The sequence below is a fragment of the Nicotiana tomentosiformis genome, chromosome 4 (assembly GCF_000390325.3).
Source record: "Nicotiana tomentosiformis chromosome 4, ASM39032v3, whole genome shotgun sequence".
Classification (NCBI taxonomy): domain Eukaryota; kingdom Viridiplantae; phylum Streptophyta; class Magnoliopsida; order Solanales; family Solanaceae; genus Nicotiana; species Nicotiana tomentosiformis.
In genome coordinates, this window is record NC_090815.1 from 101,798,113 (window position 1) to 101,823,225 (window position 25,113).

A 25,113-nucleotide genomic window follows, 5' to 3' on the forward strand; every position below is an offset into this window, starting at 1 on the left:
GTATAAATTGTGTTCTTTATAAAGCAATTCTATGAAATTCTGAACTTTGAATTGAAGTTAATTGTTTTTTTGTCAAAGCTGTGAAGAATTTTTTTTTTTTTGGCTGATTAGAGTTCTTAGATAACCACCAAGGGTTCTAGTGGTAAAAGTAGCGCTAGTTAGCCATTTTTCAGATTGATAATGCCAGTGTTTGTAAAGTAATTGAATAATAGGTACTTCTTAAGCTGGAGTATCTGCCACTTTATTAAGCTGTGGTATTTTTATCGAAACAATTAGAAACATGCCTAAATTTCAATTAATTTTGAAACTGTGACTTAGTTTCGAATATCAATCCAAAATGAATCCGGTAATTTGGATGGAACCAAGCTTCTTGGAGGTCCAAATAAATCTGATAATTCGGATGGAACAATTGACAAGGTATGTGTAATTGGAACTTGTATTGCTTGTTCAATAGTAGAGCGTACGTGCTGATCTTTTTTTTTTTCCATTGGTTGTGTGTGTCATTGGGTGTTGTGATCTGTTATAATTAGCATATTGTTTCAATTTGGATGTACTAAACTTGTGATCTTTGCTTTTACAGGGTCCTTAGATTTTAGATACTTAACCGGGTGGATGAAATTTTGCTCTTTAATCCGTTTGCTTCAGAAGAGCAACTCCAGGGTAGGCCAGCATCTCAAACCTGTCTTACATTGAAACCCAATATAGTTATAAATGCTTTTCAGCCCATGCAATTATTTTCTGTTTTCTAATCTGTGTTTTTCTTTTTAGGTAGCACAGCAGGACATGTTGTCATGTGTGTTTACCACTTAGAAAGGATTCCTCAAATTTGACGGAACTGAGTTCCGCAAAATATTCACCGTTGGATGATTAGATACTATAACATTACTGGTACGATCTTATTATTCTGAAACATTGAATGCTTCTTTTTTTTTTGTGTGTGTGACACAGACTTTGAGGCAGGGATGATGAACATATTAACCCTTTATATATTTTTTTCACTAGTGAATTGCTTTTAACCCTTTGTATAATCCATTCAACTTCTTTGCTCTCTCTCCGTTGTGGGACTAGGGCTGATCTTTAACATCTCTATCCCATAACCAGTGCTGCTCCCAAACTTGATGCATGGAATTCAAAGCAACACCTTTGGTCTCTGGCATAAATATCACTATAAAAATGGTCATAACAGCAATCCAATCAGAAAAGAATAAGAAAGCGCCATACTTGAAGTGACAAAGCATTGCCAAAAATGTTTGAGACAGAACGAATGTGGCTGCAAAGTTCATAGCCACACTTATGCTCTGTCCCGTTGATCGAATGTTTATCGGAAATATTTCGCTTGGAATGAGCCAACTTAGAGGACCCCATGACCAACCAAAACCAGCAGCATAGATGCACATCAGGGCAAGTACTAAGGCAGCATATTGTTTGGTTATGTGTTTGCTTCCATTTTCACCTATTGAAGCTGCAAGTGTAGAAGCAATTACTACCTTCACCAACATTAAGCCAATCATGTAATTAGCATAAGGATCATCTAATTTATACACACAGACAGTATAAATATCTTTTTATTGTAAATATAATTTAATATTTACTTTATTTTCTTGATCAATTTGTTAAAAGCTTGCACTTATATGTTATTGCATGTCAACTTAATTTGATAGTGCAACAAAATAATACATCGTCAGCGTATAGAAGTTAAGACTCTCTAAGAATTTAACTTATATATATGTCACGACCCATTTTCTGAACAAGTCGTGATCGGTACCCGATCACTAAATTTGACCGAGCGAACCATCTGCTCTTATCAAATCTATTATAACTTCAAACTTTATATGCAACAAGGCAATACTTTAAGCTGGTAAGCAGCCACATCTCAAACCAAGCGTCGGCCACATCTCTAAGCTGGTAAGCAGCCAGCTCCACAGCTTCATCATCAAATGTCTTCATCGCTCGGAGGGCTTTCTTGACACCCTCCAGCCACAACATTGGATCTTCATCAACCATAGTACCACGGAACAATGAAGGACTCAGCTTTAAAAATTCATTCACTCTTGAGAACTCAGAATTGTTCTGTCTATTTGATTGAGGTGGAATCTCATCTCTTCTCTCGTTCTGGTTGTCCATGAAGTCTTTAAACATCCCCATAGCACTATTGACAGCATTAAACATCTGACCCACCTCTGGAGATATAGCTGTCTGAGTCGAGGCTGCTGTTGGGGGCAACACTGGATCCTGAGGTATTGGCTCATCATGCTCCACCTCTTCTTCGTGTTCAACTCGGGACACTTGAACCCCCTTTGTGGATTTACCCTTCCTTTTCTGAGTTGAAGCCTTCTTAGTTCTACCTTGATCCACAATAGTAGCAATAGTTTCTTGAGTAACATCCTGAGTGTCGGTGTCAGAGTTGCGAGTACGAGCCATTTCCTCGAGTTTTGGAGAAAAGAATACATTAGATAATTTCTTAGAGGTAGGCTCTACTGCACGATTTAAAGTATGAAAAAAAATGAGACTTTTCCTAAACGCTGGTAGCCTCATATTTATAAGTATAACGCGCTTCATACCCATAAATAAGACTCTACTGACACGGCTTCATAGACCCCTAAGACTCCATAAACCTGAGGTTCTGATACCAAGTTTGTCACGACCTATTGTCTGAACAAGCCGTGACCGGCACCCGATAACTAAACTTGACCGAGCGAACCATCTGCTCTTATCAAATCTATTATAACTTCAAACTTTATATGCAACAAGGCAATACTTTAACGAAATACTTTTAATTAATTTAAATATCTAGAATAACCTAACCATAAAATTTTATTCGTAGTAACCACTAAAATACTGCCAAGTTATTATTAAAAACATCTAAATCTTAACCCATCGACTGTGTCTATGAAACCTCTACTGATAAACTGATGCACTGCTCAGGACATGAGATTGCCTGGCTAGTTCTCCAAGTAAACAAAAAAATAACTAAATAAAGATGACTCAAGGGAATACTCCACGAACAAAAGCGGAGCTCAGCAATAGTAGTGGAAGAAAGGGAAGTTCTAACCTGTAGCCTACTCGCCTGGAAAATCGGTTCCTACGTTGTACCGCAGACCAACGTAGGCTCCAAAAGAGAACGTCAGTGCCATCCATTGTACTCAGTGAGTCTCAACGATAGGGGGCAAAACTTTAATAAAATATACATTATGAACAAATATTCTAAATGCATGAAAAAATATAAAGTTTCCAAGAACAATTCTAAATAATTGTATAATACCAGTTTATGAATATTCTAAAAGAAAATAATTTTTTTAATTTCTTATCTAAAAAAAATACTTCTCTTTATGCTTCGGGAGTTCCAACTATCCTGACTTATTTCTGTCTTAGTTACCGTGTGATCGGTACGAGTTCGATCCCAACTTGATCGAATAGGACCAATCCACGAGGTGCCACTCGCTTCATGGTTCTCAGCGCTCGTGTATCATTCCTTAACCTGGCTAAGTAAATTTTCAGCAACGAGACCATCAGCTTTGTGCTCCCTACTTTGGCACAAATAGTTTCAGGAAGTCAACGCTTTGGTCAGGACCCTCGGCCTGGACGATGACCCCTTCTCAAAATAAATGATACTCCCAAAAATCTTTTCTTTCTAAAACCTCTTCTTGTGACGTTTCAAGTCTAAATCTTTTCTGAAACATCCTATCCATACTCATAATGATATCCTTAAATGTAAAGCATGGCATAAGAATGAAATAAACATTTAAAAGTATTTCTAAAGATTCTTGCTTCTTCATGAATTTTCAACATGAAAATGGCATATAAGAATAACACAAAAATCTGAAATTTTATGCACATATATCATAATAAATCATCTAAACTTTATCTAGAATAATTCTAAGTTAATAGGTACTTACTCGCTCCAATTAAGTACATATTAACTCTTTTAAGCAATTTATCAAACACCTTGTATGCGTGCTTTTTTGAGTTAAACCACTTTAGTAAAGGGTTATATCAACTCACCTCAAAACTTCTCGAACCAACACGTAGGCCCCAGTCCAATTTATACCCGTCAAACAATTGATTCTACAACAATCAGTGCATTTTAATTAATTTTAAAATTTCACACCTAAACATGAAATTTACTGTTGATACAGAGAAAGAAGGGAATTAACTATCCAATTCTTATACTGTAGGATAATTGAGAATATGAAATTTTATATACCCGAGTTCAAGAACTAGTGATTTGTAAAAAAATTCAAAACTTTCTGTGGCCTGCGTGAGTAAGCAGCCTCTGTTTCGTGGCTCTCTGTTTCGTGAGCGAACAGAACTTTCGTATAAGGCTTTTGCCTTCTACCTTTTGCGTGAATGACAGAAACCCACTGTTTAAGGCTTTAATTTAAGCCTCTTGCCTTCCCATTTTATGGGCTTTAGGCTAGCCCCCACCTTTTTTTTTGTTATTATTTTGACCCTTTTTTTGTTTTAACTTAACTAATAATTAATGATACCCACTTTTAATAATTAATAATATTAAAATTATTAATATTTCCCTAATTGTATATTCAATTATTTTTGAATAGAGAAGTAACTCAAAGTCAATGACCAGGGTTTAAATCCATAATAAAAATATAATTTTTATGCACTCAAGGCAATATTTAAAAATAAATAAATTCTATAATTAACGTGTGTTGAAACTTTCCTAGATTTGAGGAATGTTACAATCTTCCCTCCTTAAAAACATCCGCCCTCGAATGGTTCTAGCACTACTCACTTGAACTTCTTAAGTTTTCTTAGCACTACTCACTTTTCCCAACGGACTCAAAATTTTGGCTAACTCCCTAAATTTTCAAAAATTTCGACAGAGTCTCTCCTGTAAATTGGACTATCCAAAAAAAATATCCCTGTCACCAATACCACCACTATACCAACAACAACCAAATATACCATAACAGGCCATCCATAGGCACCATACACAACTCATAAACTAATTACTCACACTCCGACAAGGAGGTACCATAATAACCAACCGAAATCTAAAGCACAACGCTTCTGCAAAAGTAAATCATTTTAATGAATTAAATATACTCTGGCATGTCACTAAATTATTTAATAACTAAATATGCTCTGACAGAAACTAAATTACTTCAACAACTAAGTATAATCTAGTAAGGACATAAACACTTGCTAACTTGAATTTAATAAATAAAATATAAATGTCAAGCCAAACCTAGGTTCGCATACCTTGTTCCTCAAATAAATAAGGATACTTCTTCTTCATAGCTTCCTCAACCTCCCACGTAGCCTTTTTTGGATCATGATTATTCTACAAAACTTTTATCGATGCTATATCTTTTGTTCTCAACTTTCTTACTTGCCTATTGAGAATTTTTATAGGTACCTCTTCATAAGTCAAGCCTCCTTTAATTTCTATGGCGTCGACAGGTATTATATGCGACTCATCATAAATGTATTTTCTAAGCATAGACACATGAAAGACATGATGAACAGAGGACAATTCAACGGGCAACGCTAGCTCATAAGCCACGTTTCCCTTCTTTTCTATAATCTCATATGGTCCGATAAATCTAGGACTAAGTTTCCCCTTCTTACTAAACCTCATAACTCCTTTCATTGGTAAAACTTTCAAAAACACCACCATGAACTCTAAGTCACGATGCCTCTTGTCAGAATAGGACTTTTGACGATTCTGAGCCGCTTTTAGTCTTTCTTTGATTAGCTGGACTTTCTCTAAGGCCTCACAAACAAACTCTGGACCAATCAACGGAACTTTTGTTGGTTCAAACCAACCCACTGGAGACCTACATCTTCGCCCATACAACGCTTCATAAGGAGCCATACCAATGCTGGTCTGATAGCTATTATTGTAAGCAAATTTTATCAGTGATAAGTGATCATCCCAATTACCTCCAAAATCTATAACACATGCTCGCAACATATCTTCGAGAGTCTGAATGGTCCTTTTTGCCTGACCATCAGTGTGTGGATGGAAAGCGGTGCTCAAATTGACCTTGGTACCTAATCGTTTTTGAAATGCCTGCCAAAAATGCGCCGTGAACTGAGGGCCTCCGTCAGATATGATTGAAACTGGAGTACCATGCAATCCGACTATATTTTTTATGTACAACTACGCATACTGCTCTGTGGAATCTATCGTTTACTGGTAGGAAATGCACGGACTTTGTCAATCGGTCTATAATAACCCAAATTGAATCATGCTTACGGTATGTGCGAGGCAGACATACTACGAAATCCATATTAATCATCTCCGATTTCCACTGTGGTATCCCTATATCTTGAGCTAGGCCAGTAGGCCTATGATGCTCGGCTTTGACTTGCTGGCAATTCAAACATTTGGCCACATGATCTGCTACTTGCTTCTTCATGCCTTTCCACCAATACAACTCTTTCAAGTACAGATACATTTTTGTAGAACCTGGGTGGATAGAGTACTTCGAGCTGTGAGCTTCTTCCATTATGGCCTTCCTAAGACCATCTACATCAGGCACACATAACCGATCATTCAACTTCAAAACTCCATCACTTCCTAGAATGAAAGTAATGATTTCTTTAACTTCCCTAAGTACAGATCTTCGTCTTGTTTAGCCTTAACATGCGCAACAAGAGAGGATTGTGCTAAGGCATAAGAAGTTATACCTCCTTCTTCGGTCTCATCCAATCTAATTCCATCATTTGCCAGTTTTTGAATTTCTCGACCCAAAGTTTACTTTTGTACTGCAAGATGGGCCAGGACACCCATTGACTTCCTACTAAGTGCATCTGCTACCATATTAGCTTTGCCCCGGTGATAAAGAATATTGATATCATAATCCTTCAATAGCTCGAGCCACCTTCTCTGTCTCAAATTTAATTCTTTCTGCTTGAAGATGTACTTGAGGCTTTTGTGATCTGTAAACACTTTAGAATGCTCGCCATAAAGGTAGTGTTGTCATATCTTTAATGCAAACACCACTGCTGCAAGCTCCAAGTCGTGTATGGGATAGTTCTTCTCATGATTCTTTAAATGTCTGGAAGCATAAGCAATAACTTTTATTCCCTTGCTTGAGTTGAACTCTGTAGCCTTAGCTTCCCTATCCTCTTCTGGTATAAAATTAGCCATGAAGGCCTCTTCAAATTCTTCCCAAGTAGGCGGAACATCATCTTCATCTCTTTCCTTTTCCCACATCTCAAACCAAGCGCCGGTCACATCTCTAAGCTGGTAAGCAGCCAGCTCCACAGCTTCATCATCAATTGCCTTCATCACTCGGAGGGCTTTATTGACATCCTCCATCCAGAACATTGGATCTTCATCAACTATAGTACCACGTAACAATGAAGGACTCAGCTTTAAAAACTCATTCACTCTTGAGGACTCAGAATTGTTCTGTCTATTTGATTGAGGTGAAATCTCATCTCTTCTCTCGTTTTGGTTGGCCATGAAGGATTTAAACATCTCCATAGCACTGTTGACAACATTAAACATCTGACCCACCTCTGGAGATATAGGTGTCTGAGTCAGAGCTGCTGTTGGGGGCGACACTGGATCCTGAGGTACTGGCTCATCATGCTCCACCCCTTCTTCATGTTCAATTCGGCGTACTTGAACCCCCTTTGTGGATTTACCCTTCCTTTTCTGAGTTGAAACCTTCTTAGTTCTACCTTGAGCCACAATAGTAGCAATAGTTTCTTGAGTAGCATCCTGAGTGTCTGTTTCAGAGTTGCGGGTACGAGCCATTTCTTCGAGTTTTGGAGAAACGAATACATTAGATAATTTCTTAGATGTAGGCTCTACTGCACGATCTAAAGTATGAAAAAAAAATGAGACTTTTTCTAAATGCTGGTAGCCTCCTATTTATAAGTATGGCGCGCTTCATACCCATACATAAGACTCTACTAACACGGCTTCATAGACCCATAGGACTCCATAAACCTGAGGCTCTGATACCAAGTTTGTCATGACCTATTGTCTGAACAAGCCGTGACCGGCACCCGATAACTAAACTTGACCGAGCGAACCATCTGCGATTATCAAATCTATTATAACCTTAAACTTTATATGCAATAAGGCAATACTTTAATCAAATACTTTTAATTAATTTAAATATCTAGAATAACCTAACCATAAAACTTTATTCGTAGTAACCACTAAAATACTGCCAAGTTATTATCAAAAATATCTGAATCTTAACCCATCGACTGTGTCTATGAAATCTCTACTTATAAACTGACGCACTGTTGAGGAAATGAGATTGCCTCGCTAGTTCTCCAAGTAAACAAAGAAATAACTAAATAAAGATGACTCAAGGGAATACTCCACGAACAAAAGTGGAGCTTGTAGACATGTAATTTTTGACCCTCCCCAAAATTTTATACCTTTTAGTGTTTAGATGTTGTTTTAGGCTTAATGTCGCTATTTTGACTATTTTAAACTTTTTTGCTTTATTTATCTTAAAAATTAAAAAATTGCAAAAACATATTTCCTTTATTTTAGCTAGTTGAGATTTTGTCTAGTTAGTTTTACTTTTGAAATTTTTTTTACAAAAATAGCCATGACATTTTATTTATTTTTCAAAAAAAAAAAAGATAAGAAGAAAAGCTTTACAAAAAATACATCTCATTTAGTTTAATATAATACTTAAGGTGCAGATTTTAGTTAAATATACTTCTCTTAAAAATTATTTGAATTAGTAGCAATCTGATTATCTTCCTTTATGAATCCAACTAATTAGTTTTGTTACTTAATGTTATTTTCCAAAAGAAAGAACAAACAAAAAAAAAAGAGAGAGAAAGAAAGAAACGAAAAGAACTGGAAGAAAAGAGAAAAGAATGGAAGGAGTAAGAGCAAAAATAAGGAAAATTTAAGTCCCATCTTGTCTTTTTCTATCCCATATTCACACCTTCCTATTATTTGCCCTTTTTCTTCAAAATTATTATGCTTTCTTGAACCAATTAAATAATGCCACCTCACCCTTCTACACTATTCTTCACACACTCACCAACACAGCTAGGAGTAGTCACGAAATAGGAGCGGGGACAACACTTTGAGGGAAGGGAGAATTTTCGGGAGAGAGAGTTTGAGTGGGGGCAACATTTTAAGGAGTGATATAGAGAGGTTGAACGAACAGAAAAAGAGGGCGGAGGATTTGTATTTTGGTTTTCCATCTTTCTTCTTCTATTTCTCGGTTCTAGTTCATTCAAAAAAAAAAATCTTTTTTCTCTGATTTCTTTTTGCCTCAAGTCCGAAAAATACAAAAATAATAGTATTAGTTTCTTCTTTTGATCGTGGTGTTCAGCGATGGATTTTAGTTGAGCGGAGGTGCCGATTAGAGTTTCTGTCCAGGGTTCGAGTGAGCGGTTTTTGTTCCTTGGCTGCTGTTGCTTCAGATTTTCACTTGTATTTGATCCCAAGCGAAATTTAATTAAAAGTTTTGCGCGCTCAGGTCTGTTTCTTTTCCCTTTTTCCCCTTCTGTTTTGATGTGTGATTTAAATGTATTACTGGCCCTATCTCTGAATTTCATTCTCATGTCTTGTTAGAGTATATTTTACATTCCTGATTTGAGACGTGCTGCTCCAGAAATCTTAGTTGGTCATCTATGTGACAATTTCGTTTTGTTTACGGGTTCATTAAGCTTCATTTTAAGAAGGTCGAATCTGGATTTCGGATTTAACTTGATAATTGGGATTTTCAGTTTGAATTTAACATCACTTCATGGAATGTTATAGAAGGTGAAAAGGTTATAGTATTATTTCTGAACTTCAAAAATCTTACTATGGAATTTTACTACAAGATTATAATACCATTTCTTACCATTAATTCCTTAGCTTCCTGTTCGTTAGTACTCTTACCGCATGTTTGAGTTCGCTGTCATTTTCCAGAAGAAAAAGGTCAGCATGTTCATGAAGTCGTAGTATTCAATTGAGGTGTGATTTATTGAGTTTTGATCTCTAGAGTTGTTGGAATTTAATGATCATGAAAACATTTTAATTTAGAGAAAGTTTAATTGTTTATTCACAAAGTGATATATCTTGATTGGAATGATTTAGCTCTTAATCAGTTGGAGTAACGTTAGCATATTAGCATAGCCTATATATTATTTTGGTGAATATTCTTAGTTTTAATTGAATTTGTTTAGTCTTATTGGTCCTAGTTCTTTCTTATCTAGGTTTCTTTGAGTTTTGGTTCCTTTAAGTTGTCTTGAGCTTCATCTAAGTCTATTACCATTTTGTTTACCATTTTCCTTAATGATTGATTGTTTGAACTTAGTATCTAGTTAAATTAATCGGGTTTGGTTGTACTATTGCTTGACTGCCGGTTTGTGCCTTGAGTTTCTTTATGTGTTGATATTTGACGTGAGGTCACATACTAATGGAAGAAGATAATGAAAAGAATTGCTTGTTGGTCCGTGTGATTTGGTCTTAAATAGAGTTAAAAAGAAAGTGAGCATTGGATTAGGGTCACTGTTTTGTTTTAGTTCTACTTTCCTTCTATTTCACTTTATTTTACCTGCTAGTAGCATATCTAGGCCGACAACCTTTGGATAACCAAATCTTTAGGCCCATTTCTCTGAGGTTAGAGGTTGTCCCTTAGTTTATTATTTTATCCGGGGATTGTCCCAAGAAACTTATAAATATTTTATCCGGGGAATGCCCCGAAGTAAATGTAAATGAAGGCCAAAGACGAGACGATGTGAGGAAGCATAGAATAGAACTTTAGTATTTCATTTTTATTTTTGTTTTTATTTCTTCTTTTACTTTATTTTATTCAGGAGGGGACAACCTCGAGCCTTTTGTGTGTTTATTTTTTCTTGTTTGTTTTTGCCTCAATTCGATATTTTTATAAGCTAACTAGATCAAGTACGCAACTGTACTAGTTACGGGACTCGGGGAATGCCTAACACCTTCTCCCCGAGTCAAATGAACCCCATTACTTAGAATCTCTGGTGCAAACTAGTTTTGGAGTTTAAATGTGTTTTGAAAGGAAAAATTGTATTTTTAAAAAATGGTGACTTGGCACACCGAAACCAAATGTCAAGTGGCGACTCTGAAAAATCTTTTAAAACACAATCTCGTCACTTTCAAATTGAAACCCTTTTGAGCTTTTAAATCACTTTCTTGTATATTTTTAAAGGAGGTTAGTGAGGTAAAAAAAAGTGGTGTGACAGAACTCACCAATAGAAGTGGAAGAAAGGAAAGTCCTAACCTGTAGCTTACTCGCCTGCAAAATCGGTTCCTACGTTGTACCGCAGACTAACGTAGGTTCTCAAAAGAGAACGTCAGTACCATCCATTGTACTCAGTGAGTCTCAACGATAGGGGGCGAAACTTTAATAAAATATACATTACGAATAAAGATTCTAAGTGCATGGAAAAACATAAAGCTTCTAAGAACAATTCTAAATAATTGCATAATACCAGTTTATAAATATTCTAAAAGAAAATATTTTTGTTTTATTTCTTATCTAAAAAAAATACTTCACTTTATGCTTTGGGAGTTCAACTATCCTGACTTATTTCTGTCTTAGTCACTGTGTGATCGGTACGAATTCGATCCCAACCTGATCGAATAGGCCCAATCCACAAGGTGTCACTCGCTTCATGGTTCTCAGAGCTCATGTATCATACCTTAGCCTGACTAAGTAAATTCTCAACAACGAGATCCTCGGCTCGTGTGTTCCCTACTTTGATACAAGTAGTTTCAGGAAGTCAACGCTTTGGTCAGGACCCTCGGCCTGAACGATGACCCCTTCTCAGAATAGAGGATACTCCCAAAAATCTTTTCTTTCTAAAACCTCTGCTTATGACATTTCAAGTCTAAATCTTTTCTGAAACATTCTATACATACTCTCAATGGTATCCTTAAATGTAAAGCATGGCATAAGAATAAAATAAACATTTAAAAGTATTTCTAAAGATTCTTGCTTCTTCATGAATTTTCAACATGAAAATGGCATATAAGAATAACACAAAAATCTGAAAATTTATGCACATATATCATAATAAATCATCTAAACTTTAGTTAGAACAATTCTAAGTTAATAGGTCCTCACTCGCTCCAATCAAGTACATATTAACTCTTTTAAGCAATCAAACACCTTATATGCGTGCTTTTGTAAGTTAAATCACTTTAGTAAATGGTTATATCAACTCACCTCAAAACTACTCGAGCCAACACGTAGGCCCCATTTCAATTTATACTTGTCAAACAATTGATTCTACAACAACTATTGTATTTTAATTAATTTTAAAATTTCACACCTAGACATGAAATTTACTGTTGATACAGAGAAAGAAGGGAATTAACTATCCAATTCTTATACTGTAGGATAAGTGAGAATAGAAAATTTTATATGCCTGAGTTCAAGAACTAGTGATTTGTAAAAAAATCCAAAACTTTCTGTGGCCTGCGTGAGTAAGCAGCCTCTGTTTCGTGTCTCTCTGATTCGTGAGCGAACTGAACTTTCGTATAAGGCTTTTGCCTTCTGCCTTTTGCGTGAATGACAGAAATCCATTGTTTAAGGCTTTAATTTAAACCTTTTGCCTTCCCATTTTATGGGCTTTAGGCTGCCCTACCTTTTTTTGTTATTTTAACCCCATTTATTTGTTTTAACTTAACTAATAATTAATGATACTCACTTTTAATAATTAATAATATTAAAATTATTAATATTTCCCTAATTGTATATTCAATTATTTTTAAATAGAGAAGTAACTCAAAGTCAATGACCATGGTTTATATCCGTAATAAAAGTATAATATTTATGCACTCAAGGCGAGATTTAAAAAAAATTAAATTCTATAATTAGTGTGTTGAAACTTTCCTAGATTTGAGGAATATTACAATATATATTGACAATATCAAAAAATTTTACGCTATTATTACAATTTAACTGGTTATAGCAGGTTATTACTCTATTTTCCAGGTTACCTTATCTAGCTTGTTACGAAAAGGTACATGTTGTAAGAACAATTTATACACACTATGGATAAATCGGAATAATAATACTTTTCACAACATGACTAACACTCTTTCTCCTATCTTGATCTTCATGAAAGCTTTAGAGTACCAACATACAGCGGCACATGTTACTAGCTCGAAGAACAAGCACCATGTTCAGAGGTGGATCTAGGAAATCTAGTATATGGGTGTACTACTAAGTGCATCATTTCACCTTCTTGAAGCATGAGTGCCAACATTTAATATTATACCAATTTTAAAAAATATGTACATAAAATATCTAATTTTGCGGACCCATAATCTTGCATATGAATCCGCCCTCTATGTCCAAATTATATGGCATACACCTCCATTAGGCCACTACAAGCTCAATACAGATGGATCCTTCACAAACGCAATGCAGGGTGGAGGCCATGCATCATAGGAATTTTTAGAAATGCCAATGGAAACTGTGTCTTGGCCTTTGCTAGACGCCAATTTGGCTACAACCACACTTATATGGAGCTTCTAGAACTTCAACAAGGACTCCAGATCGCATGGGAAAAAGAACTGCTACCTCTAGAAAGAAACAGACTCTACTGAAGTCTCACTTACTAGAACAAGACTACCCCACTTACTTAAATATTGCTGTTGAATGCAGGTACCTACTGAAGAAACTGGGGAATCCTCAAATCAGACATTGCTTTAGGGAGAGTAACAAAGTAGCCCATGCATTAGCACAACAAGGAAGGAGGAGGGCTCCATCCAACCACCCCACTATTTTGACCCCATCTACTACTATTTCGAAGCTCATCCAAGAAGTTGCAGAAGGCTTAGGAACTACCAAACTAATCTCTATCAATGTTTGTAATAACCTAGCTACACTAGGAAATCTATGTTGTATTATCGGCAGCGCTAATGCTTCTACTAGTACTATTACTACTGCATCTATGGTTAATGCACGAGCAGTACCAATGTAATGCTTCCTTAATTACCATTTATAATAGCCTTTTATAACCGGTAATGTAGGTAGGAAGAATACATTTTCCCTTTACAGAGCTATTCAGTCCGGTACAAAAATTTGGTATAAATGTTTTAGCTAATACCGGTTGAGGAAATTCAAACTAGCTAATACCAGCCACATGAGGAAATATACACACTAGTTGAAGCAAACACTAACTTAAAATTCTGAATTAATCTTATTGCAAATATTAAGTTTTATCTATTTGAGAAAAAACACTTTTATTTATTTAATTATCTGTTTATCATGATCCACTTATGATAAAATTCTTCTTTCTAGATCACAAAAACTACACCATAAAACTTTTGTATAATCCATTCAACTTCTTAGCTCACTCTGTTGCGGCACTAGCTCTGATCTTTAACATATCTAGCCCAAAACCAGTGCCGCTCCCACGCTTGATGCATGGAATTCAAAGCAACACCTTTGGTCTCTGGCATAAACATCACTATAAAAATGGTCATAACAGCAATCCAACCAGAAAAGAATAAGAAAGCGCCATACTTGAAGTGACAAAGCATTGCCAAAAATGTTTGAGACAGAACGAATGTGGTTGCAAAGTTCATAGCCACACTTATGCTCTGTCCCGTTGATCGAATGTTTATCGGAAATATTTCGCTTGGAATGAGCCAACTTAGAGGACCCCATGACCAACCAAAACCAGCAGCATAGATGCACATCAGGGCAAGTACTAAGGCAGCATATTGTTTGGTTATGTGTTTGCTTCCATTTTCACCTATTGAAGCTGCCAGTGTTGAAGCAATAGCTACCTTCACCAACATTAAGCCAATCATGTAAATAGCACAAGGATCATCTAAGTTATACACACTAACAGTATCAATATCTTTCTATTATAAATATAATTTAATATTTACTCTATTTTCTTGATAAGTTACCATATCAAATTTGTTAAAAGCTTGCACTTATATGTTATTGTATGTCAATTTAACTTGATAGTGCAATAAAACAATACATCGTCAGTATATAAAAGTTAAGACTCTTTAAGAATTTAACTTATATACACTGACAATATCAAGAAATTTTATGCTATTATTGCAATTTAACTAATTATAGCAGGTTGTTACTCTATTTTCAGGTTACCTTATCTGGCTAGCTTGTTATGAAAAGTTAAATATTGTTGTAAGCCAACTTAACCTGATGATGAAAACAACATATACACTATCGACGCACAAAACATATTTAACTCTTCAACTAATTATTGCTTGAGTTTTATCTTGGATATTTGGGTGCATAACGAGTTGTCTCAGTTGGCTATTAGTTAAGCACGCACCTGGCAGATTAGCATTTGTACTCCGCCCAGTATGAAGAGAAATCTCCGACCAAAGCGATCAACAATACCAGTAGACACAAGGATTGAACCAAGATTGACTAATCCAAGTATAACAGCACCAAGTAGAGCCGAGTTATTCCCAAAACCAACTGATCGAAAAAGGACAGGGGCGTAGAATGCAATGATATTAATCCCAGTCATTTGCTGGAAAAATGGTATGAAAATGGACATGACCAAATGAGGCCGATGCTGTCTCTTAAAGATTGTTACAAAAGGCTCTTCCTTTGAAGCTCTTGCAATTTCACAAGATTTAATAAGATCAGCTAACTCAGCTTCAATTTCAATGTTGTCATTGGTTCCACGAACTTTTGCTAGAGATTGCTTTGCCTGCTCCAATTTTCCACGATCAACTAGGCTGCTTGGTGTGTCTGAAATGAGAAGTGCACCTGTACCCAAAAGTGTGACTTAGTGTCAATAGAAGAATTGACTCAAATAGCCGCTCACCCAATCGATTAAACTAAAAATAATTTGTGGAGGTATAATTTATGCATAGTTCATGTATTATATGTGTATAATCGTGTATAATTAATGTATAATATATGCATATGACTAAAACAAAATAGTGAATATGACCGGTTATGTATGTAAAGATCCCTTGTTTTTGATGAAGTATCATGGTTCATATCTCAGGAGAGATAAAAAAAACTCAAGTGCATGATATACACGGTTCTTGTACTCATGGGAAATAATATATAGGCAGTGAAATAGTCGAGATGCGTACAAACTGGTCCAGATGTGCCACTATTATATGTAACATAGAAAATGAACAAAAATAAATGAGAAGTGCACCTATGGTCATTGTCGCGGATGGAACTACGGCCAGGCCGAGGGAGAGGCGCCATCCCCAGCTGAGCTTAGAGGTGGCATAGTTTATGCAATTCGCAGTAACAATGCCAAGGCCTATGAAGAATTGGAAGCCTGTGCTGAATGCACCTCGCCATTTTGAAGGTGCCATTTCTGAGAGATACACAGGAGTAGCCTTTAAAGGTATACATAATTAAAAAGAAAGTTAAATTACTACATAAGTCTTGATTTTAGTTCACGGAAAGACAGGATTGTGTCTAGAAAGTGTAGGCTGGGGAAGAGGCCTAAAACACATACTCTTCTTTCCCTACCTGGTTAGTAAAGCCAACACCAAAGCCTAGCAAAATGCGGCCCAAAATGAGCATAGAAATATTTTGAGCAACACCGTTCATAGCAGCACCAGCAAAGAAAGTGCAGCCTCCTACTACCATTATGTTTCTTCGTCCTATGGCGGCTGTGAGGCGACCAGCTACGAGAGATGCCACCAAGCCAGCAATGTAGAGTGATGAAGTAAACGCTGTTAAAACCTCGCTGTCGTACACACAATACACGTTTGTTTCAGCACCAGCAGATGCTGCCTTCTTCAGTATTGATGGGAAGAATTTTTCAAGAAATGGCCTCATTGTTGTCACTCCTCCTGATGTGTACAAAAAAAAGGGATTGAGTATTTGTGAATATATATGGCTTACACAGCATAGAAATTACGAGTCCGTATTGGAAATGGTCAGTTCTCTTTTGGTTCTCATTTTTTTAATTTAGTTTATATATCAGGCAAATACTCTGGTTCACAAAGGAATGACACAGTGTCAAGACAGTTGTTCCTATAATTTCCTGGAAAGTTGTTTACCTGAAATAAAATGTCTCTTCTCTTTCCTTGAATATGGATAACCTATAGTTATTTTAGTATGACTTTATAGAGAGCCTTGGCATAACTAGTAAAGTTGTTGCCATGTGACCAGGAGGTCATGGGTTCGAGTCGTGGAAACAACCTCTTGCAGAAATGCAGGGTAAGGCTTGAGGTCCGGCCCTTCCCCGGACCCCGCGCATAGCGGGAGCTTAGTGCACCGGGCTGCCCTTTTTTTTATAGTGTTACACTAGTACTATGTAAAAGTTAAAGATGATGAGTTAACTTCTATACAGAGACAATACATAAATTTTTACACAATCATACCATCTAAAAGATAATTACAGGTACCCAACCATAAAAAGTGAAATTAGTAAGGCGGAAAATAAAACAAATTACTTCAACATACAATAATAGTGTAAATTTTATATATACTCTGTATGCATAAGTTAAATCAAATGAGGATCAGCCCTTCTTTGTAGGGATTTCTCCTAAGAAACACTGTTGATCATCAGGTGTAGATCCCTAACAAAAAAGTTGGACTGGAATCCATAAAATGAAAGAGAAAACACTAACCTGAAATTCCAATATCAAATCCAAAAATGAGGCCACCTGATGCAGCAACAATGCTAGTGATGACAACGGCGAATGTTATCTTCCCGTTAAAACGGTTATCGCTACCACCTTGTCCCTCAACAGCCATGCCCCCAAGTGCCATTTTTTCTTCTTAGCGACTTGAAGAGATTTAATTATATTTCCTATAGTCTACAGAGTGAGCAGCTGCACATATATATGAACACAAAGTTATCCACTAAAGTAAGAAGTTGCTAATTAATGGCGTAAAGAAACAGAACATGCAAATTAATGAACTAGTTAGAAGTCTAGACGTTTTAAACATTGTTATAATAGGAAGTGATGAAGGAATTTCTGGTGACTTTTAGCTGTGCAACTTCCTCTTTCCTCCCCCTTCTATATACTGTAGCTTGTATTTATTTAGTACGCAGCAGTACTGCAAGAGAATGGTAGGTAAGAGGAGTAAAGGCTTAATTTAGCATATTTTTTAATTCTTCTGGAAATATTCTGTAGCGCCCTTGACCATGCTTAATGGTCCTACAGTTGGAATATCTGCGACGAATGTGGTTAGGTCAATTATCCAGTTTCTGAATTAAAAAAAAAGATAGAACGATAAGCGGAAAATTTGGAGTTAATACGAGAGAGATTTAGTTAGTTGCTGAATAACAGAAGAAGATGCACAAGCGGAAAAAGTTCAGAAGTGCTTGTTGTGAAACTAGATGTCTACTTATATCAATTTTTTCTTGGTGTCATTTTTCTAAATTGGCTATTTATAAGCACCCTGACAACACAAAATACTAGTCCCAGTAATAATTTTGCCATGGACCTTTAGTTCTCATCAAATTACTTACTTCACACCTACTTGGTGTCAAAGGCATTTCCATACAAAGACACCTTACATATCAGGGATTTATAGCTGGCCGTAGATGGGGGTTTATTTGATGAGTACGTGGGCGTGGATCCATTGATGATAACTTATGAGAGATGAAGTGCATTGTTGGCCTCGATTTTGGAGTTTCAACCAAACAAGAGCTTGCTAGCTTGATCATAAAAACCAAAACCTCCTTTACTCTATCTTCAGGATATGGAAGGCGTTCATCCAGCAAATCGCTAAGCTGCATATGGTCTCTAGTAGATGAATTTTCTATCAGAGTAATGCATTCCCCAAGATGATTTCCATTGATTATCTCCAATGCTAATACTCCAAAGCTATAGACATCACACATTTCTGTATCCTTCATTGTATATGCAAGCTCTGAAACAATACAATTTCCAAAAAAAGTATAACAATTAAATGAGTACATGAGATAAAAACAGCATAGAGTGCGTGGATATATAGAGTTCATCATCGGATCACAATTTGGCTCGTTGATACAAGATGAAATTGAAGGAAATTTTTTTCTGCTGCAACATGAGACTTATCAATGGCAACTGGAAGGCAATAAAAGAATATAACAGGCCCATCAACCACTTTGCTTTTGAACTTCTCATTACACCTCATATTGGAACCCTACCCAAAAAATCGAATGGGGGGACGAATTTGTTCTTAACAATAGATACTTTATCACTTGGCTTTAGTAATTTCCTACAGACCAGATAAGCATCCTAACAATACTAGAATACAAGTCCCAGTAATAATCTTTTCGTGGACCTTCTCATTAAATTACTTATTTCACAATTACTTGGTATCAAAGCTTATTCATTTCCATAAAAGGACACCTTACATATCAGGGATTATATAGCTCGCCTTACATGGGGTTTTTATCTATGATGAGTACGTGGGCGTGAATCCATTGATGATAAATTGATAACCTATGAGAGATGAAGTGCATTGTTGGCCTCGATTTCGGAGTTTCAACCAAACAAGAGCTTGCTAGATTGATGATAAAAACCAAAACCTCCTTTACTCTATCTTCAGGATATGGAAGGCGTTCATCCAGCAAATCGCTAAGCTGCACGTGATCTCTAGTCGATGAATTTGCTAGCAGAGTAATGTATTCCCCAATATGATTTCCTTTGATTATCTCCAATGCTAATACTCCAAAGCTATAGACATCACACATTTCTGTAACCTTCATTGTATATGCGAGCTCTGAAACAATACAGTTTCCAAAAAAGTATAACACTATAAATGAGTACATGAGATAAAAACAGTATAGAGTGTGTGGCTATATATAGTTAATAAAGAAGGGATAAAAAGTTATATCTTACCAGGTGCAACATAGCCATATGTGCCTGCAAGCGTTGTGCAATTGGACGAGTCTGGCTTGAGAAGCTTGGCTATTCCAAAATCGGAAACACGAGCTTCATACTCAGAGTCAAGCAAAATATTACTGCTTGATATGTCTCGATGAACAATTGGTGGCAAACAGTCCTGGTGCAGGTAAGATAAAGCAAAAGCAACACCTTTGATGATATTCACCCTCTTAAGCCAATCCAAATTCTTGGACTCATCTTCATTGCTCAAGATACTAAACAGACTCCCCCTCTCCACATACTCGTAAACCAAGAACGAGTGTTGTGCATTCGAACAAAAGCCATAGAGTTTCACAATGTTCCGATGCTTAATCCCTATCAATGCATTTACCTCATTCGTGAAGCTTTTGCAATGTGTATTCGCAAATGAAGAATGAAATCTCTTCACAGCTATACTTCCTAATGATGGAAGGTTTACCTTGTAAACGCTTCCCTGCCCTCCTTGCCCCATGCAAAATGTTGCATCAAACTCCTCTGTGGCGTTTAAGATATCACTGTACAATGCCTTTCCATCTAACAAGAATATAGAAAACAAACCATCATCCCGTCTTTCAACATCTTTAACTTTCCTTCTTTTATCACACATAAGAACACCAGTAAAAGCACAGAGAAGTACTAGTGCTCCCATAACAGGAAGTACAGTGGCGAGGATGAATTTACTTCTTGACTGCTTCTTCACCATCGAAGATGGCCTTTCGCAAGGCTGAAATCCTGTTACATTGCCGCAAAGACCTTTATTACCTTCAAATGAAGCATTCATAAACGCTTTATTATTTGGTATTGGACCATCCAACTCATTGTATGACAAGACAACATCCCGCAAACCAGTCATACTTTCAAATTCTTCAGGAATGCGGCCAGAGAGGCCATTGTGAGAAAGATTCAACTTTTCCAAGTCCAGCAAACTGGCTAACTGAGAGGGTATTTCTCCATCTAGAAGGTTATGGCTCAAATCAAGTACACTTAGGTGAGTTATCCTCCCAATCTCCTTTGGAATTTTCTGGCCAAACTTGTTGTTGCTCAGGTTCAAGAGAAACATATTCATGTAATCTCCGATAAATATTGGGATCGACCCGTTCAATCTATTGTCTGACAGATCAAGGCAATCTAACTTTGTCAGTGACCCAAGTTCACTCGGAATATTGCCAGAAATGTGATTGTTCTGCATAAAAAGTTTAACTAGAGAGGTCAATTTTCCAAATTCTTTTGGAATCTGCCCAACCAAATGATTAGATGAAAGATCAAGTCCTAGAAGCCCTTTGACGTTTCCAATCTCTTGTGGTATGCTACCACTAATGTTATTTCTAGCTATCTGCAAATTTGTCAAATTCTTGCATTTTCCCCAGTTGCTGCTGAGTTCACCATAAAAATCGTTGTCGCTCAAATCAATGAACTGAAGCTCTGAATAGATACCAAAACTTTCCGATAAATTCCCAGTGAAACTATTGTTATCAAAACGAACTCTTCTGAGACTCGAGCACTTGCTCAAGCTTCTTGGTATTGGACCTGTCAGCTTGTTATTACCCACCGTGAATTTCACAAGTTTTCCACCTTGGCAAAAATGCTCTGGCAAGTGGCCTGAAAACTGATTTTCAGTCATTGAAAACATAACCATGTTATCCAAATATGCAAGTTCTTTTGGAATGGAACCAGAAAGTTTGTTGGTGCGGAGTCGCAGTCTTTGCAAGTTTCTCAAATTGCCAAATGAAACAGGAATTGAACCGGTAAGCTGATTATTGGCTAATTCTAGATCAATGAGATTTCTCAGATTCCCCAACTCCGTAGGAATGGGACCAGAAAGTTGGTTAGAATAAAGGTGCAGAATTTTGAGCTCACTTAAGTCACCAATAGTTTTTGGAATCGGACCAGAAAGATTGTTTTTCTGTAAGCCTAAATCCTCAAGCGACTTCATCTTCCCTATTTCTGCCGGAATGGAACCATTTAATTGGTTGTCAGAGATATTAAGGGTCTGAAGCTTGGCTAGTGAGCCGATTCGTGGTGGGATTATGCCTGAAATCTGGTTGATCGACAATTCAAGATAAACTAGATTAGTCAGTTTACCTATTTCAGGAGGGATGGTGCCAGAGAGTTGGTTCATGCAAAGATCAACATATTCAAGAAAAGGGAGAGATGAGAATGGAAAATCATAGAGTGTACCAATAATACTAGCATTTGTAATATTCAACCGGTTTACCCTGCCATTAACACATATAACTCCATACCAATCCCTGCATGCATCAGAACTTGCCCCTCCAATGCTAGAAGAATTCTTGGCACTTAGTTTCCATGAAGCCAATAAGGAATTATTCTGGTTTTGGAAAGTTGCTTTCCATTTGAGGAGAGCAGTTGCTTCCTCAGTAGAAGCAAAAGAAACTGCCAACAAATATAAGAGAGTGAAAAACTTAAGTAAAGAAAATATTCTGGGAACCATCATCATGGCTAAAGGATGAAATTCAGTTGTTTGTTTTGGTTATTGTGCAGGGTAGAGCTTTAATTTATATTGTAGCGAATCATTACAAGTCCTGGGAGGCAATGGCATTAATTTCTCAGCTTGTAAAATACGGGTAGAATTAGAAAGACGAGAATTCAATGAGTCAATATTTCACTAATATACCAAATTACAAGGGTGTTTGGCGATTACGTTTCAATTGTGGCCAGAATTTTTCAGAAGACATTTCGTTGACGAGCTGATGGACATGCCTGTTAATGGTTGTATCATTTTCGCGGGCCATGTAATGTGGAAGAAAAGTCATATATATCTTCTATATTTATTATAAAAATACGAAAATTAAAACGCTAAATGTTAAACGATAAAAATATCCCGAAATATTGACAGACATTTATATCATTTGAAAGCTAAATTATATTCCAAAAAATAATTACCCGTTGGATAGAGTTGTCATATTTAGAACTTTTCCTAATTTTTTGGACTCTGAATTTAATTAAAACTTTGTATTTGAGAACTTTTATACTTTTAACCTCTCAATAGAGTCCTTTTTCCTTGTCCACCGAAACTACATCCAAGTAACATGTTTCTTTAAACAAAAAATTAGGACTATCTGCTCTTAGTTGGAAGGAAGTGGAATTTTCTTTATAGCTTCTATTGAGTTGTTATAGTGCATCTGTGTAAGTTTGTCCTTTATTTGTTCTGTAATTTAGCTTATAATATTAGTTTTCTCATTCAAATGTTGTCCTTGCATTCTTAGTCCATTGTTTATAGTAAGAGGCAGATCCAGAACTTGGAAGGTCGCGGGTGCCACTATCTTTAATGAAACCCTATCACTAACAAGATCGAATGGCGGTGTACATTCACTCAGTTCAATCTACTTGATTCGGTTCGCTTTACAAGATGGTTCATCAATAAACTATGTAATCAACAAACTGAAATAAGTTTGGACCAGTTTGGTCTATCCCTCTCGATTCAAATTAGATTAAGTAAAATGAAAAAAAATCATAAATAAGAAAATAAAAATTTAAATAGGCAATTATACCCTCTTAATTCAAACATAATGTACTTGAATCACAAATTGCCGCATATTATTAATATTTTATTAAAATAAACACAAGCCCAAGGAACTTTACTAAGGCTGGAAATAAACCTTTGTCATCGTCAACAATACAAGCAAAGAAAAATATTTCCAATACTTCGATTCACACCTCAGAACAAACTCTAATCATATGTAATTAGTATAGGATTTTTCTAACTATAAAATGAACACTTCAGAAAGTGTGAAAACAAGTCAATAAACTAGCTACGATACAATATTAGCTCTAAGGAATGTTGGAAATCAAGGGAATAATAAAGTAAGAGCGGAAAAAAACATTCAGATGTAACTTGAAGAAATAAAAAATAAAAGATTATGAAGCTACAATACAATTTAAATAAACGAAAGAAAATGTTTTTGTAGGGATAAAGAGAGAGGGAAAATAGAGAACACAACAAAATTGAGAAAAGAGGAGGGAAAAGATATCCAAAAAGGTATTAGAATGAAGGTAATAGCGGTTGTATGATAGGGAAACAAAGATGAGAAGTTAAATAAATTAATTAAGGAAAGAAAACAAAAACACACCTTCAGGCGGCATCGAACCGCAGCAGTTCACCTGGAAATATGGCGCTTTACCAAATGAACCCCAATTCCAATTGTCACTTCGGTTGGCATCCTTTATATATGTCTAATTTCCAGAAAAATTACAAACAAGAAGTTTTAGCCAAGTGTCCGGGTGCCATACCACCCCAAGTGATGTCCATAGATCCGCCCCTGTTTATAAAACAGTATCAACAGAGCGATGTTGCATCTTTCAGTTTCCTTTTATTTAGAAATGATTTCTTATTTTCGAAAACTTTAATAGTAACATTAGCAAGTAATAAAGTATTTTCTATCAAAAAGAAAGTTCCTCAGAAAACAGTTATGATTTCCTAGTAAATGGTTGACTGATTGTATCCAAAAAAAAAATAATTAGCTCGAATTACAATTTAGGAAGTTATATATAAACCGTAGAAAGTTATTGTGTGCAGATTTCAATATTATTAATAATACAACTATGAGGGGGAAAAAATGATAACCTAATTAAAAGTGAGGCTTACCTTATTCCTTAATAGTATCAATTTACAATAGCTTTACACCAAAGACTACTCGAAAAAATAACCCCAAACTTTTTATTTCTCAAGGTACCTTAGAGTATACTCCCCGTAGGGTCATTTCATTTCTTAAGGCTCAGCGAATGGTTGAGAAAGGGTATGATGCGTATTTGGCCTATGTGAGAGATGTCAGTATTGATACCTCTACAGTCGAGTCAGTTCCAGTAGAGAGGGACTTTCCAGATGTGTTTCCAGCTGATCTTCCGGGCATGTCGCCCGACAGAGATATTGATTTTGGCATTGATTTGTTGCCGGGCACTTATCCCATCTCTATTCCTCCATATCGTATGGCTCCTCCTGAATTAAAGGAGTTGAAGGAGCAGTTGCAGGAGTTGCTTGATAAGGGCTTCATTCAGCCCAGTGTATCACCTTGGGGTGCTCCGATCCTATTTGTGAAGAAGAAGGATGGTTCTATGCGTATGTGTATTGATCCGGCAGTTGAACAAGGTTACAGTGAAGAACAGGTATCCTTTGCCTCCCATCGATTATTTATTTGATCAGTTACAGGGTGCCAGGGTGATTTCCAGGATTGACTTGCGTTCTGGCTATCATCAGTTGAAGATTCGGGAGCCGGACATCCCGAAGACTGCTTTCAGGACCAGATATGGTCACTATGATTTTCTTGTCATGTCATTTGGGCTCACCAATGCCCCAGCAGCCTTTATGCATTTGATGCACAATGTATTCCGGCCTT

The 25,113-nt window shown here is 36.4% G+C and overlaps 2 protein-coding genes and 1 long non-coding RNA gene across 6 annotated transcripts; 1 reads left to right on the plus strand and 2 right to left on the minus strand.

Annotated features, from left to right (window-relative positions):
• Nucleotides 1-934: 934 nt before the first annotated feature.
• LOC104120675 (sugar transport protein 5) lies at nucleotides 935-17,924 on the minus strand. Of its 2 annotated transcripts, none has more exons than XM_070200072.1 (5): nucleotides 17,528-17,924; nucleotides 16,419-16,744; nucleotides 16,093-16,282; nucleotides 15,244-15,689; nucleotides 935-1,487 (listed from the first exon to the last, which is right to left on the minus strand). In XM_070200072.1, the coding sequence occupies exons 1-5, from the start codon at nucleotides 17,667-17,669 to the stop codon at nucleotides 1,065-1,067; spliced, it is 1,527 nt and encodes a 508-aa protein (XP_070056173.1). In that variant the 5' UTR covers nucleotides 17,670-17,924; the 3' UTR covers nucleotides 935-1,064. The 2 variants fall into 2 exon arrangements, with proteins under 2 accessions (XP_070056173.1, XP_009630783.1); XM_009632488.4 differs by lacking the exon at nucleotides 935-1,487 and adding an exon at nucleotides 14,148-14,722 and having other exon boundaries at nucleotides 17,528-17,900.
• Nucleotides 9,001-13,935, plus strand: LOC117273509 (uncharacterized). The gene is made up of 2 exons (XR_004503511.2): nucleotides 9,001-9,437; nucleotides 13,593-13,935. It is a non-coding gene; the product is annotated as an uncharacterized lncRNA (long non-coding RNA).
• Nucleotides 17,925-18,266: 342 nt separating the features above from the next.
• LOC104120674 (MDIS1-interacting receptor like kinase 2-like) lies at nucleotides 18,267-24,129 on the minus strand. 3 transcript variants are annotated; one of them, XM_009632486.4, is made up of 4 exons: nucleotides 23,851-24,129; nucleotides 19,736-22,153; nucleotides 19,277-19,616; nucleotides 18,611-18,779 (listed from the first exon to the last, which is right to left on the minus strand). In XM_009632486.4, the coding sequence occupies exons 1-4, from the start codon at nucleotides 23,861-23,863 to the stop codon at nucleotides 18,743-18,745; spliced, it is 2,808 nt and encodes a 935-aa protein (XP_009630781.1). In that variant the 5' UTR covers nucleotides 23,864-24,129; the 3' UTR covers nucleotides 18,611-18,742. The 3 variants fall into 3 exon arrangements, with proteins under 3 accessions (XP_070056172.1, XP_009630781.1, XP_009630780.1); XM_009632485.4 differs by lacking the exon at nucleotides 23,851-24,129 and having other exon boundaries at nucleotides 19,736-22,436; XM_070200071.1 differs by lacking the exons at nucleotides 19,277-19,616; nucleotides 23,851-24,129 and having other exon boundaries at nucleotides 18,267-18,779; nucleotides 19,736-22,459.
• Between the last annotated feature and the right edge of the window lie 984 nt (nucleotides 24,130-25,113).

Coding starts and splice junctions, on each gene's coding strand:
- LOC104120674 (XM_009632485.4), bottom strand. CDS start 22,217: ATGATGATGGTTCCCAGAATATTTTCTTTACTTAAGTTTTTCACTCTC. Junction 19,617..19,735: donor ATATGGCTATGTTGCACCTG/GTAAGATATAAC, acceptor GTATTGTTTCAG/AGCTCGCATATACAATGAAG. Junction 18,780..19,276: donor ATCATAGATAAAAACCCCAT/GTAAGGCGAGCT, acceptor GTATTGTTTCAG/AGCTTGCATATACAATGAAG.
- LOC104120675 (XM_070200072.1), bottom strand. CDS start 17,669: ATGGCACTTGGGGGCATGGCTGTTGAGGGACAAGGTGGTAGCGATAAC. Junction 16,283..16,418: donor GTGTTGGCTTTACTAACCAG/GTAGGGAAAGAA, acceptor ATACCTTTAAAG/GCTACTCCTGTGTATCTCTC. Junction 15,690..16,092: donor ATCCGCGACAATGACCATAG/GTGCACTTCTCA, acceptor TTTTGGGTACAG/GTGCACTTCTCATTTCAGAC.